Here is a 20,349-nt window from a genome sequence, read left to right as displayed (position 1 = left end):
TGCTGTGAAACGAAAGGCTTCTTTCTAGCACACAACAAAAATAAACTGTGCTGAGATTTCAGATTATGTATATCAGAATTAGAAAAGTACAACATTAAGCAATGTTTTTGTAATTCAGAAGTGTAGTGGAAACAACTATTTGATTACAACCAAAACACATCAGTATACTCCATTAGTGCACAGTAAAACTGTATGTCTGTGCAAATGCAATGGTCATTTCAATGGAAAATGTGTGGTCTGTAATGGTAGTGCGCTACCACACCATGCATATTCCACCCTACGCCACTCCAGTTCAGGCTACCCCAATCTACCCCACTCAGCTTTAATCTACCCTGCTCCACTCCAATCTATTCCAATCCACTCTACCCCAATCTAACCCACTCCACTCCAATCTACCCCAATCTAAACCACTCCAATCCACTCCAATTTAACACAATCTAGCTCACTCCAACCACATTCAACTCCAATCTAACCCACTCGACTCCAATCAACCCAACTCCATTCCAATGCACCACTCCACCCCAATTCATCCTACTCCAATCTACACCAATACACCCCACTCCACTCTACCTCACTCCACTCCAAACCACCCACCCCAGTCTACCCCACTCCAATGTACCCCAAACTACCAGACTCCACTGTAATCTACCCAACCCCACTCCAATCTATCCCACTCCACCACAACATGTGCCACCCCAATCTACCTCACTTAAATCTACCCCACTCCAATCTCTCCCACTCCACTCCTATCCACCCCATTCCATTCCAATCTACCATAATCTACTCTACCTCAATCTATCACAATTTACCCCACTCTACCTAATCTACTCCTCTCCACCACAATTTGCCCCACTCCACTCTACTCCACTGCAATCTACTCCACTCTAATCTACCCCACAGTAATCTCACCAACTCCAGTCTAATCCATTCCACCCAATCTACCCCAATCCACCTCATTCCAGTCTACCAGTCTACCACACCCCATTCCAATCTACCCCAATTCACTCCAATGTACCACACTCCACTCTACCCCAGTCTACCCAACCCCATTTCATTTGACTCCAATCTTCCCCAATCCACTCCAGTACCACGATCTACCCCTGTCCACTCCAATCTACCCAGCTCCACTCTAATCTACCCACATCACCCCGCTCCACTCTACCCCAATTCACCCCACTCCAGCCTACCCCAATCTACCTCACTCCATCCCAATCCAATACATTCCACTCTACCCCAATCTACCCAACTCCACTCCAGGCTACCCTACTCTACTCCAGTCTACCTCATCCCAGTGTACGCCACTCCACTCTACCCCAATCTACCCAACTTCACTCAGCATTACCCAGCTCCATTCCAATCCACCCCACGCCACCCAATCTACCCCACCCCATTCCACTCCAATTCATCCCAATCGACCCGACTCAACTGTAAACTACCTAACTCCACTTCAATCTACCTCACTCCACCCCAATCTGCCCCACTCTAATGTACCCCACTCCAATCTATCCCACTCCACTCAAATCTAACCCATTCCAATCTAAGCCACTCCAATCAAATCTACTCCACTCCAATCTACCCTAATGTACCCCACTCCAATATAAAACACTCCACTACAATCTACCCCAATACAATCCACCCATTCTACTCCACCCCCTCTAACTCACTGCACTCACATTTACCCCACTTCACTCCAATGTACCCCACTACAATCCATCCTATTTCACCCCGATCTACCACAAACCATCCCATTCTAGTCTGTCCCAACCCATTCCAATCTACCCCACTCCAATCTACCCCCTTCACACTAACCTACCACACTCCACTTTACCCAAGTGTACCCCACTCCACTCCACTCTACCAGGCGCAGCCTGTGCTGGTAAGAGCGTTAGGGCGGGCGGCAACAGACGACGAAGAGGTAAATTTAAATTTTAAAAACAAAAAACACTTACCTTGAGCTCGCAGCATCACCGACTCTGCAATGCAGTGATCCCGAGGTCTGTTTGTTGTTTTTTTAGATTTATCTCATAGCCAATTGTCGGGTCCCCCACCCGCACCACTGCTCTTACCAGCACGGGCCAAGCCTGCACTCTAACACAATTTTCCCCACTCCACTCTACCTAATCTACCACACTCCCCTCCACCCCAATCTAGCTCACCACCCCAGTTTACCTCACTCTACTCTGACCTACCTCAATCTACCGGACTCCACTCCAATATACCCCACTCAATGCCAATCTACCCCACTCAAATCTATCACACTCCAATTCAGTATAACCCATTCCACTCCAATCTACCATAATCGACCCCACTCCAATCTACCACAATCTCCTGCACTCCACTACAATCTACCACACTGCAATCCACCCAGTCTACTCCATTCCAATCTACCTCACTGCACTCCAATTTACCCCACTACAATCTACCCCACTACAATCTAATCCATTTCACCCCAATCGACCTCAATCCACCCCATTCCAGTCAATCAAAATCCATTCCAATCTACACCACTCCAATCTATCCCCTTCACTCTGACCTACCACACTCCACTCCACTCCTCCCCAATCTACCACACTCCACTCTAACAGGCGCGACCCGTGCAGGTAAAAGTAGTGGGGCGGGGGGAGTCGAGAGACAACGACGAGGTAAACTTAAGTTTTAAAAAACGAAAACCACTTACCTTGTGCATACCGCATCGCCAGCGAAAGGTAAGTGTTTTTTAATTTAAGTTTACCTCATCGTCTGTCGACTCCCCCCACCCTGCCACCTTGTCCCACCACACTTAAGTGCACGGGCCACACCTGTACTCTACCACAATCTACCCCGCTACACTCAACCCAATGTACCACACTCCACCCCACCTCAATCTAACTCACCACCCCAGTTTTCCCTCACTCCACTCCAATCTACCTGACTTCACGCCAATCTACCCGACACCACTGCAATCCACCCCTCCATCCAAATCCACCCACCTCAATCTACCCCACTCTAACCACTGCACCACAATCTACCCCGCTTCAGTTTCATATAAGTAGATGGTGTAGGAAATCGCTACAAAGTCACATTTATCATTAGTAAATAATTTTACTCAAAACACCCAAATGTAACACCTATAGTTTCTTGGACTGCTAAGTGTTAGTCATCTTCATCTGGCCAGGTCTTTTGTCATCCACAGAGTCGGTATGCGTAACCTAAATATTACCCACAATGCACACTGGAACTGCTTAGAATGGCATCAAGCAAGGACCAGTCACACTTTACTATTTTGAGACTTAGAAAGCAAACGAGGAGGTACAGAAGCTATTCTGACAAATATACATTTTATAGTTCAGCACATCAAAGCTTTTTTTTAAATATGGACTTTCTACTACATCTGTGCAGTATATGATTGCACACAAAGTGTGTCTTTTTAGGCATCAGCCAAAACCACATAGCCGTGGAACTGTCCTGGCCCTACCTTCACAGCCCATACCTTAGTTCTGCTTGCTCTAGGCATTGGACATGCCTGCATGAAAACTGGCTGCTTTTTCACTCACACACAAAATAACCTTCTAGACAAGCGATTTTCAAAGTGTGGTTTATTCATATTAACATTTATGCATATATCATTTTCGATGCAAGTCTCTAATAAGGAGTTAATAAAATAGTTCAGACAGACATTAACTGCAGGGCGGTGGGCTTAAGAGGACATTTGCTTTGCAAGTCACATGACTTTTTGCAGACAACCAAGCACCAGCCCCCAGAGGCCCTGAAGTTGCCATGTGACTTTCCTTGCCATTTTCATATAGTCCATCTTTCGAGGCCAGCGGCAACCCAGAAGAGGGCAGTGCGGCACTCAAGCTAACCGTCTGATAGTCAGACATATTGGTAAAGCATCAATTTGGTTTCTCGAAGTTCCCTTTAATCTACCATCAAAGTCTGATGTTGCAAAGCTCTTAAAGGTTTCAGCATCACTCTTGCACCAGAGCCCTCCGGCATATAGCAATGCATTTGGATCACTATTTATTTCTTATGTATTTCATGCCTCACACAAACACAGCCAAGGCCACTGCTCTGCATTGGAATTGTTTTGAAGTAGACCACTTTGGTTATGGACTTGTTATTTTGGTAGCACACCACTATGGGTGTGCTACCAAAATAGCGAGGTTTTTATGCTTATGAGCATTTGTATTCACGGCTAGTATCGACTACCAACGTATCATTAAGATAAGTAGAGGGATAGTATAGCACGTATTGCCTCCACAACGCAGACTTACTTTGACAATATGTTGGTAGTCCATATTGTGAAGACAAAATAAGTTCAAGTCAAAATTCCCGATCTCAATTTTTCAAAATAAAACCATTCACAGATGACTTTATTAGGGACACTCAAAGCAAATCTGTCTAAATCAGGAACCATCAAAGTTAAAGGCCTCACAAGGGTGTTCCAGTCAAGTAAAGGTTATTAGTAGATTTCAAATAAGTGATCATCCTTGGCAGGTTCCCTGGAATCAGCAGGCAAAGGCAATCACTAACATTGCAAACGGTGGTAGAAAAACAATAACGGCCCAATTCACAAAGATAAACTTAGACTTGAAGTCAAAGTTTAGAGTTGAAGTCTAAGGGCCCGATTCACAAAGGTAAACTAGGACATGAGGTTTAAGTTTACCTTTGTGAATTGGGCGCTTAGACTTCAGGTCTAAGTATAACTTTGTAAATTCGGCCATAAAAGTGTACTGAAGGAATGCAATAAACTCTAAGTAAGCATGGGCAGTGTCTAGTGTGAAAAGCAGTTGGGGCATGTCTCCATTGTAACATAATGCAAAAAGGCACAGGCATAAGCTAGCATCCAAAGCAAAAATCAGGCAAGCATCCAGAAAGCCTGACTTTTTCTATTTTGGTGAATGTGTGCTACAATCGTTTTCTTAAAAAACACTACATGTGGGAATCTTCTCTCTTAAGGGTCACAAACTTGAGCTGGGTCAGAACAAGAGTTTTTGCAGTGCTAGGTGAAGCATATATTTCACTCCCTCCCATCCCAAGGCATGACAGCATCCTCACTGCTTGCAGGGAGTCTCTGGTGCACCGCTCATAGTAGTGCCCAAGAACAGCAGTTCTTACCATGTGGTCTGGAGATCCTGGGGGCCCGCAACACATACTCAAAGGGTTTCCGAATGATTAGAAAATTAAATATTACCAGGTTGATACAGTATATTTAAATAATGCAGTAAAACTGAAAATCAAACAGAGTAGGGACACAGGTGGACTCAACTGAATTTAGGAAAGCTCTAACCTTCCCATTTAAATTAAAACATAGATTTAAAAAAATATATATTTGTTTGTGAATTAAATAAAATATTTAATCATTGCGTATTTATTTGATGAATGTCTGATTCCGCATTTTTGTGTATTGTTTTGTGGTTCAAATCATCAAAATTGCTTAGGCAGAGGTCCCTGGCTTCTAACAAAGACTCAGGATTCCAATAATGGTTCAGTGAGGAATCACCGGATTCCAGTAATTATTAAGTGGGGGTCAAAAGGTTAAAGAACACTGCCCGAGAAAGTAAGTTTATAGCCTGATTTAGAGTTCAGTGGTAATGGAAATTCCTCTGATTTATGGCAAAAATTGAAAAATTAAGAGGACAATACAACATTTCCTCCGCTGTACTACCCTGCCATACGAAGAATTTTACTCAGCATTGTCCCTTGGATTTAGCACTTCCTCCACAAATCAAATGATTTCCTGTTGCCACTCAGATCTAACTTAGGACCCAGGTTGACTTCCCATAGATTTAGCCCTAAAATAAAGACCAAGCTAGTCCCCCCAAAAATGTACGTAATCTCAAACAAGCACAATCTCATACTCAACAGTTCCAAAATGGTCCCTATCCAATATAACTCACTGTGGACTTCTAGGTCTGGTGAACAGTCACCTCAGGCTTCATGGCCTTTCAACAGAGTAGAGTTACTTAACATGAACTTTTACCACGTCAATATACTTATAAAACTTGATATGTATCTTCTAAAGGACCCCTGCTACAAGAAGGCAATCTTCGGAGGTCAACCAGTATAGGAATTAAGCTCTCAATATCTTGTGACAGAAATATGGTATTCAGCTGCATCCATTGCAGTCTCAAATTGTGATTGAATTCTAGGCAATTTAAGTGAGTTGATAGCAGACACTGGGCTCCTACTATTGGCAGAGTATGAATAACAATTTAGAAATTATTTTGCTTTATTGAGTGACAATGCACCTAGGGTTGGATTATTATGAATGAGTTGAGCATCAGGCAAATTGAGAGTGTTGTATATAGGACATTATGGGCTTGAATAGGGTTGAATCAAGTTCAGTTTTGGTTATCATTAATTAGATTTGGGTAGGTTGGAGTGAATTTATTTTGGTTTGGTAAGACTGAGTTGGGTTGGGTTGGGTTAATTAGACTGGCTTGAGTAGGGTTGGCTCTCGCACAGTTTTGGTTAGGAGGAGTTGGGTTAGGTTGGCTTGGATTGGATTGGATTGGAACTGGTTCAGTTTTGGTTAGGGTAAGTCAGACTGGGTTAGGTTGGATAGGCATGAGTAGGCGCCGGCTTGGTTTGGTGAGGGTGGGTTAGGAAAAGTTGGGTTTGGTGAGGTTAGCTTTATTGGGTGCATCCTTCCTTTTATCCGAGGTGGGCTGACCTGGAGGGAAGCTATAAGGCTTTGTTTCAGCTAGGCTGGCAAAGTCAGTCACATTGCAGACAAAAGGCGCTACCCACATCTGCCATTTGTTGGATTGAGAGCCCAAACTAGGTGTTGCTTTCAAGTTTTATTGGTTTCGTTTTTCCTTCTTTGTCTCCTCATGTCAAACTTGGTTAGTTTTTCAATAAATAAATCTGTTGATATATGTACAGGTTTGGCTGCGGTCACAGGGATGAGAGGGTTTTCTGGCTGTAAGTTGGGGTTGCTGGCTCTAAGTCTGGCTGGATTCCTCCGAAGAGACTGGAAGAGAGAGATGATCCAGGGCTCCCAGCTCTGGAAGAAGAAGAGAAGGTTTGTGCTCAGTTACAGGACAGTTATTGTAGACATAGGATATACAGTGGCAATCTGAGCTTACTTACACTACAATATGGGTGTGTTAATTTGCCCAAGTAGACTCCCTTCTGCTTACAGTGAGGACATAAAGAATTTCCCTCCACCCTGCTACTGAGGGAGAGGACAAATCCCTCCTACCTATTCCTCATGGAACTAGACCTTTTCCGTCCAACACAATAAAGAGGTAATGGGATATTTTGCTTCAACCTTACATGAAGGAATAAGTCCATTACCTCTGAACTGTTACTCTTGGATTAAGACTTGCTTCCCGACCTATTACTGACGGAATATCATTCACTGCCACTTGCTACTGAGGCAATGCAATCTTTCCCTCCTTTATGTCAATGGAGCAGTAATACCCTTGCTTAAGACCTGCTACCGAAGGAATAAGGCATTATTCTCCAGTTGTTACAGGAAGAATACACCCTTTCTCTCCTACCTTTAAAGTTATTACTGGTAAGACATCATATTTCCCTCTGACCTAATGCTGTGGAAATAAGTCATGCCCTTCCAATCTGTCGCTCAGGAATAAGATATATCCCTCTCATGGAAGAAAACATGTCTCTCTAACCTGTCAGTGAGGAAACAAGGCATGTCTGTGCGGCCTTTTATGGAAGGGACAGGATATATAATACCACCAGCCCTTTGCTGAAGGAATGAGCTGTGTCTCCACAGCCTTCTCTCTGAGAACATGCATAGCATAACATCAGGCATGGGCACCCAGTCTGTCACGAGAAGCACGGGGCATGTCCCTTCAACGACAGACTAGCCATAGGTTGAGAAAAAACATGTCCCTCTGAAAATGAAAGTGAAAGAATAGGACATGTCTTTCTGAATTCTCGGCGTAGATATAACGCAGCTCCCTTAGCATGTCGTTGAATGGATAAGATCTGGTTCTCACTGACTGAATAAGACAAGTTTGTCAATGGGGGAGGATACATGTCAATCCAAGGTGCCTATGTGTCACAACTTGAAAAAGGCACGCCCCCCCACCCCCGCTCTGACAATAAACGGGTACGACAGGTACCTCTGCATGTCATTGAAGGGAAAAGTTATATGTAGCCCTCACGTGTCACCGAGTGACCCTCACAGAGGGCATAATACATATCTATCCGACTAGTGCTTCTAATACAATGTGCCCCTGCATCCTGTCTAAGGAATAGGACAGATCCCCGTCGCTTTGTCTTGGAGCGGATAATGCGTGTAGGTCTGTCCTGGCATAAGACATATCCCACCGATCTGTCACTTAGGGGATAAACTAGGCCCTTCGTCGAGACATTGAGGAATTGAGATCTGTTAGTGAGGGCTGATAAATGTCTCTCTGACCTATCACTGACAGAATAAGACACATCTCTGCAATCTATCAATGGGCGGCTGAGCCCGACCCTCGACTTTCTCTTCTGAGACCTTTCAATACGGTGAAGGGGGAGATGAGCTATTTGCACATCCCACTCAGGTTTACGAATTATGTTTCAGTAGTTGCAAAAAGATTAAAAGTATTCAATTAACAGTGACTTCGGCTGTGCAGGAACTGAGGGAGACACTTACCTTTGAGACGAAGAAAGGTGAGAAACTCCAGAACCATCTGAAGGGAGTCTTCATCCATGGAATGGAGCTGAGAGCCTGTGTGCAGAGGCGAGAAGAGGAGGCACAGTGAGGGGAGACGAGCAGCACAAGAGAATGAGAGGGAGACATCATGAAACGTGAAGCGCCCCACAGCGAAGAGACATCCTGAGAGATGATGAGAGCTGTAGGGAGTCATGGGGAGAGGTCAGGCGAGCAACAGAGGAGAGATGACATGGTGGGAGGAGACCAACATAGGAGAGAAAGGGAGGCGAGGTGAGATGTGAGGAGAGCTTATGGAGAGAAAGAGGAAGACATGGTGTGATGTGAGGAGAGCTACGTGGGAGAGAGGGTGAGGTGGTGTGATGTGAGGAGAATTACTTGGGAGAGAGGGAAACATGGTGAGACGTAAGGAGACTTATAGGGGTTGGGGGACACAGGCATCCCGAGAGTGAAAGGAATATGCAGAGAATGCAGAAATACATGGTGAGGAGAGCTAAAGCAGGAATAGAAGAAATAGAGAGGGCTCAGTGAGAAGAATGAGAGATACTGGTGAGAAACAGTCAGGAACGTTGAAAGGCGAGGAGGCATGTGGAAGTGTAAGCTGAACTATAGACGGCAGAGAAAAGGAGAAGAGGTGAAGAGAGCTAAAGAGAAGAGAGAGAGAAGCAGACGTTGTCAGATTTGAGGTCGGCTACTGGGGAGAGACAGTCAGACAAGGTGAGGAGATAGTAACATTAAGTGTTAGAAGGGCCTAGTTCCAGAATCAGAGTGTCCAACTGCAACCAATTGGACACTACCACAGGGCTTGGGGCATAGAGGAAAGCCCTAAATTTTCCTCTGAGAAGGTATGGACCTATACAACCTCCTCTAAAATCAGTGTGAGGGCCAGGAGCATCATGGACAATGCAGACTCGCTTGCAGTATGTAGAAATGAAGTCAAGTGGCAAAGATGTATTTCTTGTAGGTTTATTCAGTCTTAGTTACAAACAGTAACAGGATAATTACATATACAGGATACTACACAGTCCAAGAAGGGTTCTCACAGAATCTTCTACCTATGATCTCACAGATGCTCCTGATGTTGAGTTTGGCCTGCGGTGATGCAATGCCATGGGTGTTTCACTTCCTCAAGATGTCCTCCATGCAGGCTTCAGTCAGAATTTTGTTGCATGCACTGCATCCCCAAATGCGATGCAGTGAGCGCATCGAAATTCATTTTATTTATTTATATGTTTACTTACCTGTAAAGCTCCGTAATCCATACATTACTACCACCCACCCGGCCCCTCTCCCTCCTCACGTCAGCGCTCTGCAGGTACACCCACTACCGACCGCGGCTGTTCAGTCAGCTACACATAGGTCTCTCTCTTCCTGGTCTGGTGCACGCTCATCTACTCTCAAAGGGAGATACATTACTTTTCCTTTAGAGAATGTTCCAGTAGCAGAGATTCTCCAGAACCTAGACCTAGTCCTTGCCTGGAGGTAGTCAGCAATCAGCAGCAGTCTGTGCTAGTACCATTGCTCTCTCAGATAGTGCACAGTCTTTCAAAATCCCACAGGAAGTACAACAACTGGCTGGATATGGCTTGTATTTAAACTATTTATCCTGCTTTGTGACACTGGTGGAGAGCCATAGCTAAAATACACAATTTCTATAAAATGTAGACACACTGCCACCTTTAAAAGAGTACTTCTTTCCAGGCCTGCTTAGCAGACAAGGTCAAAGGTTGTCATTAACCGGTCAAGTTATGTGTCTTAGCTTTGACCACTACCAGATGCTTTCATCAAATTCCTCGGGTTAATAATCGATGCAGGAAGTGGGTACAGAGAGCTCAGGTACTGACATAAAGAAATTGGATGGAAAAGATCCAATGTATATTCATTCACAAATGACATGACAACTGCAGGGCGCCAAGGCAATGTAATTTAATATTTCCACAGGAAAAAGATAATGACAACTTTGAGACTAAATAATATTTTGTGCAGGCACTTACGGTGACTTCCCCGGAACACAATTCTGCTGCCACACTGTATCCCAGGCACAGAGCACTCATGTTACATGCCACTCTCTCCACACAACACACTACACACCACAGGTAGGCACTTTTCGTCTTTTTTTTAACTCTTTTTATTGAACAATTGGGGTGAAATGGTCACTGCATACAGTCAATTATTAATTACAGCCGTGTCACATTTTCGCAAATCAAGCAGTTACTTCGTACATGAGGCACTTTCTGTCTTGAGGAACAAGCAAAAAGGATTGTGGGCCTCCAGATATGAACAGTTGAAACCACCTGTCATTCACCCATAGCCTTATAGGACGAGTCTGAGGCCATCCTCAGCTATAGGTGGCCAGAGAAAAATGGAAGCCAACTCAGTTATAGTGCACTGACCTAGCTTTGTTAGCTGTTCAAGATGCTACCCAAAAACCATTCAAATACTTTAAATGGTGTCTAAAAACAAACATTCTAGGAGTCGACATTTTACATATCTGGATATTTCTGGCAGATCTACCTGTAACAGGGCTCAAGTCCTAAAAAAAGAAGTGGGGGGACTAACCTAGTTAGGCAGTATGCAAGTGATATCACAGTGCGTGACATCATGACACGTGACATCACGGCACATGACATCACGGCGCATGACATTACATATGGCATTAGTTGAATCAACATCATAGGAAGTGGCATCACAAGCCATGACTTTAATATGTAGGTGTGATATAAAGTGCTCGGAAACTCTGCTTTGGGATGAGTAGTGATATACAAGAAAAAATAGTGGTACTTAAATTATTTCAATGCCTCCCCAGGGGTAGTAAGTGCTTGTTAGACCTGTCAGCCTTAGGGTGGTCTTCCCTACATTTTTGCCCTTTTTGCCTTCCATTCTTATCCTATATTTTGTTTGACTTAGGACTCTGGGCGCCTCACCACTGCTAAACCGTGCTGAGGTGCAGGTGCTCTCCCCTAAAACCTTGTGAAGCTGGCATATCTGCCACAAGCCACTGCTACCGCAGTAAGGTTTAATCCTCCATAGGCTAACATTGGGAACCTCCCCTTATAGACTAACTTCTGACAGGGACCTAATAAGTCTATCATGTTTGGTCTTGTTGGACTCGGGGCGGGGAACCCTTTCCAATGATATATAGGGTTTGGGCATTCCTTCGCTAGGGATCCCACTTTTATAAAGGGGACCTTTTCCTGCCTACACTTAGATTAGGCTGCAGACTCCCCCTCCCCTCTGCATACTGATAGCCTGCCTGGGTTGGGAGGTGGGAGTGGTGATTCACACCTTCTTCCCTGGGATGAGCTGTGATGGGCTGCCCACTGTAGCCTTAACGGCCTGTCTCTCGTCACTGTGACAGCTAGGTCAGGGAAGGCAGGGAACATACCAGAACTCCCTGGACTCTTCCAGAAGCCCCTGCCCCCAGACCCTTCCAGAGACTTCCACCACTTTCTAGCCCCTAGACTAAAAAGATATATAAGGGAGGGTCCTGGCCTCACATTCTTGTTACACTGCTGGACCTGGAAGAATCCCTGCTGGAGTGAGGACTGCTGCGCAAGAGGATTGCCACTGGGAAGGAGGCTGACTGCTCCAAGGAACTGCTGCCCCACAACCTGCTGAGCTGCCCTATTGTCTGCTGATCCTGCCCTGCATGGGAGACTGCAACATCACCACCAGAGTGTCTCCACAACATCCCAAAGGAACTGCTTTTCTTTGAACAACATTTTAAAGAGTCTTCAACCTTTTAAAGATTGCCTTTTTGGGACTGCACCCTTTTTAAGCTAAAGGAAACTACCTGTCCTTGGACCACAGCGTTTTAAAGACTGCCCTTTGGAAAAGCAACAACACTCTCAAGATTTGCCCTGCAACGCTGTGCCTGCCCTCAGCACTGCATGCCCCGTGATCCTCCCGAGGGCTCTGTGATTGCCTCTGCTTCTGGTGCAAGCTGACTGAAACTGGCCCTGAGGTCACCGCCACTGGGACCGGAGCGCGCTGTGTAGCGCTGAGAAGCGAAGCGCTGTGTGGCAGGAGGCTCCGTTGTTGCCCCAGACTTGGAGGCACTGTTAAGCGCTGTGCTAAAGGAGCGCTGTGTGGCCGTGACCCCCACCCGTGCAGCACCTGCTGAGCCTGAGGCCCCAGGGGGAGAGGAGCCTCACGCCCACAACCACCACCCCAGGAAATGCCTCAGTGCAACCAGGCTGCTGCGAGGGGGCGGGGTGCGGGTTGGCCGGGTACCTGGAGTGTGAGCTTTGTGCTTGGCTGGGAACCGTCCTTCACTTACCGGCCTACGGGGGCATAATTACTTGGTAATTGACACTGGGGCATTTTTTTTAGCATTACCAGCAGCGCCTGGGCAGCCGCACTTCCTACGCTGGGAGCATCATTTCTATGAGACATAAAGGGGGTGGTGATGGACAGAGTATCTGAATTAAGCAGAACACTCCTACCCAGTCAAAAGATCATGGCTTGATCCATCACCGTTTTTTAGCTCACTGCACGGCTAAAAAACGGTGATGGATCAAGCCCTGATCTTTTGACTGGGTATGAGTGTTCTGTTTAATTCAGATGCTCTGTCCATCACCACCCCCTTTTCTGAATCATTTTGGCCACTACAGGAGTGGCAGGGTATGCTCAGACATGAGTCCCTTGCTCACTGCACCATCAGGATTCAAGCAAGCCGGGCCGAAGACGGCTGCAATGCCAGAAACCGGTCCCCGGAAGCTTGTTTCCTTTCCAGTAAAGAATTGGCTTGGTAGTTTGGTCTGCCCTGTTCCCATGATGCACTGGGCCAGGGACAGACTAATTTGCATGTAGCCAGGTTCTGAACTAGGATGGTGCAGTGAGCTAAAAAACGGTGATGGATCAAGCCCTGATCTTTTGACTGGGTATGAGTGTTCTGTTTAATTCAGATGCTCTGTCCATCACCACCCCCTTTTCTGAATCATTTCTATGAGAGGCACACTTACTACGCTGCAAGGGAACTTTGGCATAAGAACCTTCCCACAGTGAATTTTGACCATAAGAACCTACCTCAAGTGAACTTTTGCCATCCAAGGACACTGTGAGAAAGACATTACCAGCAGGAGCCCTTGGCACACATGAGCTTTTGGTGATTTGATCAGGCCTGGGAACTGGATTCATTCTTATTGGTTATTGATCTTGCTTGGAAACTGGAATCCTTTTTAGTATTGATCAGGCCTGGGAACTGGATTCATTCTTATGGATTATTGATCTTGCTTGGAAACTGGCATCCTTTTTATTATTGATCTTGCCTGGAGCTGGATTTACCTACTTTTGGTTCTCGCATAATTTTTAGATAAAGACATTTTTATTCTTATACAAAACTGGTGTGGTGTTCCTCTTGTGAGTGTTTTTACTGTGTCATCGCCATTGTGTGTTGCACAAATACTTTACACATTGCCTCTGAAGTTACGCCTTTGCTGCTCTGCGCCAAGCTACCATGTCGGAAGCGGTGGTCCCTACTTGGACTAGGCTGCATATCCCTGTCAACTAGAGACCCCGGTTCTAACAGTGCTATATAAATTACATTTATATTGTGTAAATACTGGGAGACACCAACACATCAGACATTCTTACAGTGCATGCATATCTAGTAAACAGAGCCTGAAGAAAGTGAAAAGCTGCCCCTAGTAAGTATGTGTGAAGTGCTAACCTTTGCTTCTAGGTGTGAGGGTCCTGAGTGCTCCCAGCCAGGAGACTCGAACAAAAGGAGGCCTGATGACCTCTCAATATCGCCCTTTGTTAACGGCCCAGCAGGAGTCTAAAATAAGAAAGGCCCGTCCCCGCCTGCACATTGTTGCTTGATGCTTGTTGCTTCCAGCAGAGGGAAAGCAGACAACGTGCATGCGCTGCTAAAAGTGTCCTGGTGTTTGGCAATTACACTGGGACGAGTTCAGCACATTAGTTAGAGGGTCCAACTTTTTGGCAGAGTGGACAGCGTTCACCCAGTGTAAATATTTGATGGACGCTGTCCAACTGTGTGTACCCCCGACTCGTTCCCTGGCCTGTAAATAAGAAAGGAGGAAAGGAACAGCATGGAGGAAGCTTGGTATAGTCTTTCTGGGCGTTTGTTGAAGTGTGCATGGTCTCCAGGATTACCCTGTTGAGCTTCTGTGGGAGTTTGTTGCATGGACGTCAATTCACCAAAATGCCAGGGGTAGCGAAACGGACATTGCACTCCATTTGACCTATATTTTGACTCACACACACCCGCTTACACGTACTAACACATTCACACTCTCACCCGCAAGCATACATACAACATACATTTAAAAGCATTTTTTACTTAACTTAACTTTCAGATAACTGTCATATTCCAGCTAATGTACTCTTTTTTGTGTTACATTGATGATGAATAATATTATTGACTATTTGTATAATAATAAAATGACAGGAACCAGGCAAGTGGAGCCCCTGCCAGCGTCCATTACGAAAGCTTCCCCTGTGTACCAGGACAGGGCTAGATAAAACAACGCCTTGGGTAGCAAGGGGTGTAGTGTGTGAGCGTATATTTAGTGCTGTTTGTTGCACGTCCAACCCTTCATGTAATAGGCCTTGTTATGTAATGGAATCGCTAGGGATTCCAGAAGAGCAGGACGGCAACCAAGCGGGGACGTGTATGGAGAAGGAGACAGGAACTGAAGGAGCAGCTGTTAAATCTGCGTTTGATTACTTGTGTCAAGCTATTGAGCCTGAAAAAACATTAATCAACTCGTCATTTCTACTGTAGTGACGAGCATCCCAAACTGTAAGGACCTATGCCTACCTCCTCCAGATTTGATGAATTACCATTATGGTGGCCATTACACATTTTGTACTACAAGGTGCGAAGAATGAAATACCGCTTATGCATGTCGGTGGCATTCTTATTCACTCTCCGAATCGAATGTTTTGACCCGTTGACCCTTTCAGCCTTTCCGACTGATTTAACGGTCAAACCCACACTTACCTGCCACGCGCTCGTGCCTACCTCCTCGTGCTCACGTCGTACGCGTGACGTTTTAACAATAACAGAGTGACGCAAGGAACCAGGAATATAACACATGTCAACCACGCATTCTCCGCCAGCTTCATTGCCTTGTTTACGCAGCTGAACGATCCAGAAGAAGTGTAGTGGCGCTTACTAGTTGTTGCACGTCACGTAAGGACGTGACGTGCGGCGACCATCTTGGGGAACGATGCGCGCGCATCTCATTAGGAGGCGCGAAAGCAGACACAGAGCAGCGCTGGCTCGGCGCTCTTCAGGGAAATTGTAATTTAAATAAAGAAGCGTGCAACCAACCATTTGGGTCAGCGATTCATTGAAACCAGAGATACTACAGTGGCGACGAGGTCGGGAAGCGACCAGAAACTTAAAAAAAATAAATAAATAAATAAATAAATAAATAATAACGAAAAAACGGACCCACCACGAGGGAACTCCGGGAGAGTCAGCAGAGCTCCAGCCAATCCAGACCCTGTTGTAGTGCGGATCTGTGTGGCCATATGATCCCAGCAGCACCAACTGGACAGAGCCCGGACCTATGCACCAGATAAGTTCCCATAAACCTGAAGAGTGCGGCAGAGCCCATAACTGCCCAAACAGGGAAGGCAGCAGGAAGGTGGCACAGAGACCTTGTGCAGCCAAGACAAGCGCGCCACATCCAAACCTCCCATATACACGTGAGGTACCGAGCTGGCCGCCACAAAGCAGGGGGAGGGGGCTGACACTGAGAGTCCCCAGGCACAACCCAGTAAAGAAGAAGCGGACAGCACCCCAGGTAGCCCCACCAGCAAAGGGGACAGGGCACCCACAGTCAAGGAAGAGAAGATGAGTACACCAGCGGGATATGCCATAGCGCCAGTCCAGTTCCTACCGAAACCAGGGGAACCACTGATGAAGTGGAAGGACTGGCGAGAATATATAGACAACTTCATAGGGGTCCTGGAGGACGAGAATGAAGAGAACTTCAACCCCAAAAGGAAGAAACGCATACTACTACTCAATCTGGGGCCAGAAGGACTCAGAATCTACAAAAGCCTGGTGCCCAAACAGAGAGGAAGCACGGACGATGACGTGTACACCCACGCCATCGACGACCTGAATGAACACTACCGACCCACTGTATGTGTGTCAGTCGACAGATTCAACTTCCAGCAGAGGAAACAACGGGCTGGAGAGTCGATTGAGGAATACGTAGCGGCCCTGAAGAAACTAGCGGCCACGTGCAGGTACGGAGTGTGGGAGGAGGAGTTTATCAAAGACCAGATAGTGATGCACACCTCCAGCACGAACGTTCAGGACAAGCTGTGGGCAAGTGGAGACACCACACTCAAAGACGTGATGGTCATCGTCAAGAGGGCATGTTGGACCTGGGCCTCTTGGCAGGGTCATCCCTAAACTTTTTGCCTTCCTCCAATACTCTCTCTGACCTGTTTTTGTTGGTTTAATGACTCTGGGCACTTTTACCACTGCTGACCAGTGCTAAAGTGCATATGCTCTCCCTGTGAAAAGTATACATGTGATTGATGTCCATGATTGGTTCATTGGATTTACTGTCAGTCCCTAGTAAAGTGCACTAGGAGTGCCAGGGCTTGTGAATGCCAATACTGCTAGTGGGCCTGCAGCGCTGGTTGCGCCACCCACAGAAGCAGCCTTAAAATGTGTCTAGGGTCTGCCATTGCAGAACCTGCGTGCAGTCTGGTACTGTCATGCTGGCTGGGCAAGTGCACACACTTGCCAGCCCCTAAACCTTCCCTTAACTTCATATTAGTCACCCCTATGGTAGGCCTGAGGGCAGGGTGCATTGTAAGTATAAGGTAGAACATGCCCTGATGTGTGTGGCATGTTCTAATAGTGAATTACTGCCAAATTCGTTTTTCACTATTGTAAGGCTACCAGTTCCCTTCTAGGCCAGATGGGCTGCTGGAATTATTACACTCTATAATCCCAGCAGGCTCAGGGAACATGGTAGAAATTAATGTTTAGTATGCCTGAACTCAGAATAATAAAATACTTCTTTTAGTAAAGTTTATTTTAATATCCTGTGTTTGCAAATGCTACTTTTAGAAAGCTAGCATTTGCTTGTCTAACTATTTCAGCCCGCCTCTGCTTTTGTGTGTATCTGACTGTCTGAGTTGTGTGAGTGACAGGGCTGGGAGTTGACAGGTTGTGAATAGCAGGATGACACCTTAGTGGGTGGTGGGAGTTTCCCCTGAATGATGCATCAGGCTGTGCTCTGCCTCCACAATGCTGGCTCCGCCCTCCTGGGGAGCGACTGATGACTCAGCCTGCACCTGGCCCAGGAAGGACCGAAGCTTGTCAACAAAGTGCTCAAGCTGCCCCTGTCTTCACAATGCCGGCTCCGCCCCCCTGGGGAGCGGCTAATGTGCCTGCCCTCACACTGAATGCAGAAACAGAAGTACCCACCACAAGTGCTCAGGAACTGAGAGCAGTTAGGCAAAGGCCCCCCTGGCCTGTAAGAACAAAAGAAACTGTGTATAAAAGTAGGAGCCCTGCTCCTTGTAAATTAGAATCCTGTTTTACCACGAAGGACCTCTGCCCGCCTAGAAGGAGAAGAGACGCTGGGAGAACTGGCCTGCTGCTTGCCTTGCTGAGAAAGGAGAGGAAAAGACTTGATAAGAAAAGACTTTGCTTCTTTGTGCTTAAACATTCTCCAAGGGCTTGACTGAGCTTGCCCCCTGACCTGAGCCACAGGACCATCTGGCTCAACCTGCCCTCTGCTCGTCTGCCGGTAATTAACCGGGATATCTACTACTGCCGGAGCTGTGACCTTGGTGCCCCCCAGCCCCTCCCTGAGGCCGTGACCGACTGTGTCTCCTCGTCCCCGCCGAGGAAGAGCTCCGCTCCGTTGAGCCGCTCTTCCCCCGCTGAAGAGATCGCTGTGTTGACCGCCTGGGAAGGCTCGCTGCTGTGGTGCCCCCCAGCCCCTCCTCGAGGCCGTGCTCGCCGGATTCCCCGTCCCTGCCGAGGGAGAGCTCCGCTCTGCTGAGCCGCTCCCCCTCCGCCGAGGGAAACCACTGAAATCACCGCCCACGGAGGCTCGCTGTTGTGCCTCACCCTCCCGCCAGAAATCCCCACCGGACGTAAACAGGCCCAGGGGACAGACCTCCGCCGGACGGACGCCTCGGGTGCCAGCCTCGCTCTGCCTGAGCCGCTGGGCACCTCGCATCTGTCCCCGGAGAAAAGCCGCCACCGAGACCGTCATCGGGCTCGGGGCCCGCAACGTTTGTTTTCCCCTTGCTGACTGCTCCTGCCTACAAGTGACCAAGGTACTGTACTTATCCCCCCGCGGTGCGAGCCGTTCCTTTCACCAGACTCGCACCGCTCTGCTCTGTGTGCCTCTGCCGGCAGCGCCTCTCCGGGAGCGCGCTCCAGCCCCTCCCGCTGGAATCCTTTAGCTGTCGGGTCCCGCAGGCTGCAATCTGAGCCCCGGCCCAAGTGACTGGGGCTGCGCTGGGTCCTGGGGCCTTCCCTCCTCCTGGACAGCTCTGAGGTCGGTGTTCCCCCTCCGTGTGGGTCCCGTAGACCAGGGGGGCCATCCGCTCCACGAGACCCGGCCGGGCCGATCGCGCCCCACGCCAGATGCGTGAGACTTGGTAGGGTGCCGTGATTTCTCCCGTGTAGAGTGCACAGAAGCGCTGCGAAGCGCACAGAGGGCCTAAGACTGGCCTAAGGTCCCTGGAACCGGCCCAGGAAGCGAGAGCAAAGCAATTTGGGACAGAGAAACTTGCCAAGAAGGAATGTTGACAGAAACATCCGCTTGAAAGACTGAAAGTGCAATTTAACCTACAACAAAGAACTGTTGGTGGAACATTTGAAAGAGAAGCTTGCCTATTTACAACCTGTGGGCATACAGAAACGTTATTTGATCTTGTGATAAGTCTGTTCTAAAGAGTATATTTAATTTTTACATAAAGAAGCGTATTTTTATATACTCACAGCCTGGTGTCCATTTGTGGGGGGATTGGTATATTTTACTGTGTGTGTGACTACAAATGCTTAACTGACTAACGCCTGAAGAATAGCCTTGGCTGCTCACGCCACGCACCTAGAGGGTGAGCAAGGGTAATTCTGAAGGGTCATCCTTTGCCCTGACTTAGAGGAGAGGGTCCCTGCTTGTCACAAGTACCTACTTGCGCCAACCAGAGACCCCCAATTCTAACATTGGTCGCAGCGGTGAGGATTTGCGAATTTGCATTTGTAGTTTGCATACAGTGAATTACTGATCACCACATAGTGAGAGCAGATCTATAACGTAGCCACAGGTTTCCATTTTTTATTTTTGCTGGGAGATCTCCATGTGCTTGTGAAACGTCATGCCTGGTTCAGTGAGGATGGAAAAGGCAGCAACCAGATGCCTGTCGCCAGAGGAGTTGGCAGACAGGGCAGCAACCAGGGCGCATGAAATAGAGATGGCGAAATTAAAAGGACAAATGGAAATGGACAAGCACAAATTGGCAATGGAAAGCCAAAAATTAGCCATGGAGGCGCTAAAACGCCAAAGAGATCACTACTTGAGGATGAAAGAACTTGATTTGGAGCTTGAAGCCAGGAGGGCCTCAGCCCAACATCCAGAGATTTGTGTAGCTCGCAGATTGAGCTTTGCTGAGTTGGAGGTGGAGTCCAGCTCAGCTGGTGGCAGCAACATTCAGGTATCTAGTGCTGACAGCATAGCGCGCGCACCTAGAGATATGGCACCTGACTTGGAGGGGGT

The 20,349-nt window shown here is 47.2% G+C and overlaps 1 protein-coding gene across 2 annotated transcripts in view; it reads right to left on the bottom strand.

Moving 5' to 3' along the window:
• Positions 1-3,579: 3,579 nt before the first annotated feature.
• LOC144767548 (galanin peptides-like) overlaps positions 3,580-20,349 on the bottom strand; it is a 129,658-nt gene continuing 112,888 nt past the window's right edge. For both annotated transcript variants that reach the window (XM_078650965.1, XM_078650964.1), the window contains exons 5-6: positions 8,597-8,671; positions 3,580-6,988 (exon numbers count right to left, since the gene is read on the bottom strand). In XM_078650965.1, the coding sequence (XP_078507091.1) occupies positions 6,927-6,988; positions 8,597-8,671 (137 nt within the window). In that variant the 3' untranslated portion in view covers positions 3,580-6,926. The remainder of the gene's footprint in view (positions 6,989-8,596; positions 8,672-20,349) is intronic.

This window comes from Lissotriton helveticus, chromosome 7 (assembly GCF_964261635.1).
Source record: "Lissotriton helveticus chromosome 7, aLisHel1.1, whole genome shotgun sequence".
NCBI lineage: Eukaryota > Metazoa > Chordata > Amphibia > Caudata > Salamandridae > Lissotriton > Lissotriton helveticus.
Note: the sequence above shows the minus strand (reverse complement) of the source record. Positions and strands in the feature narration are given on the sequence as shown.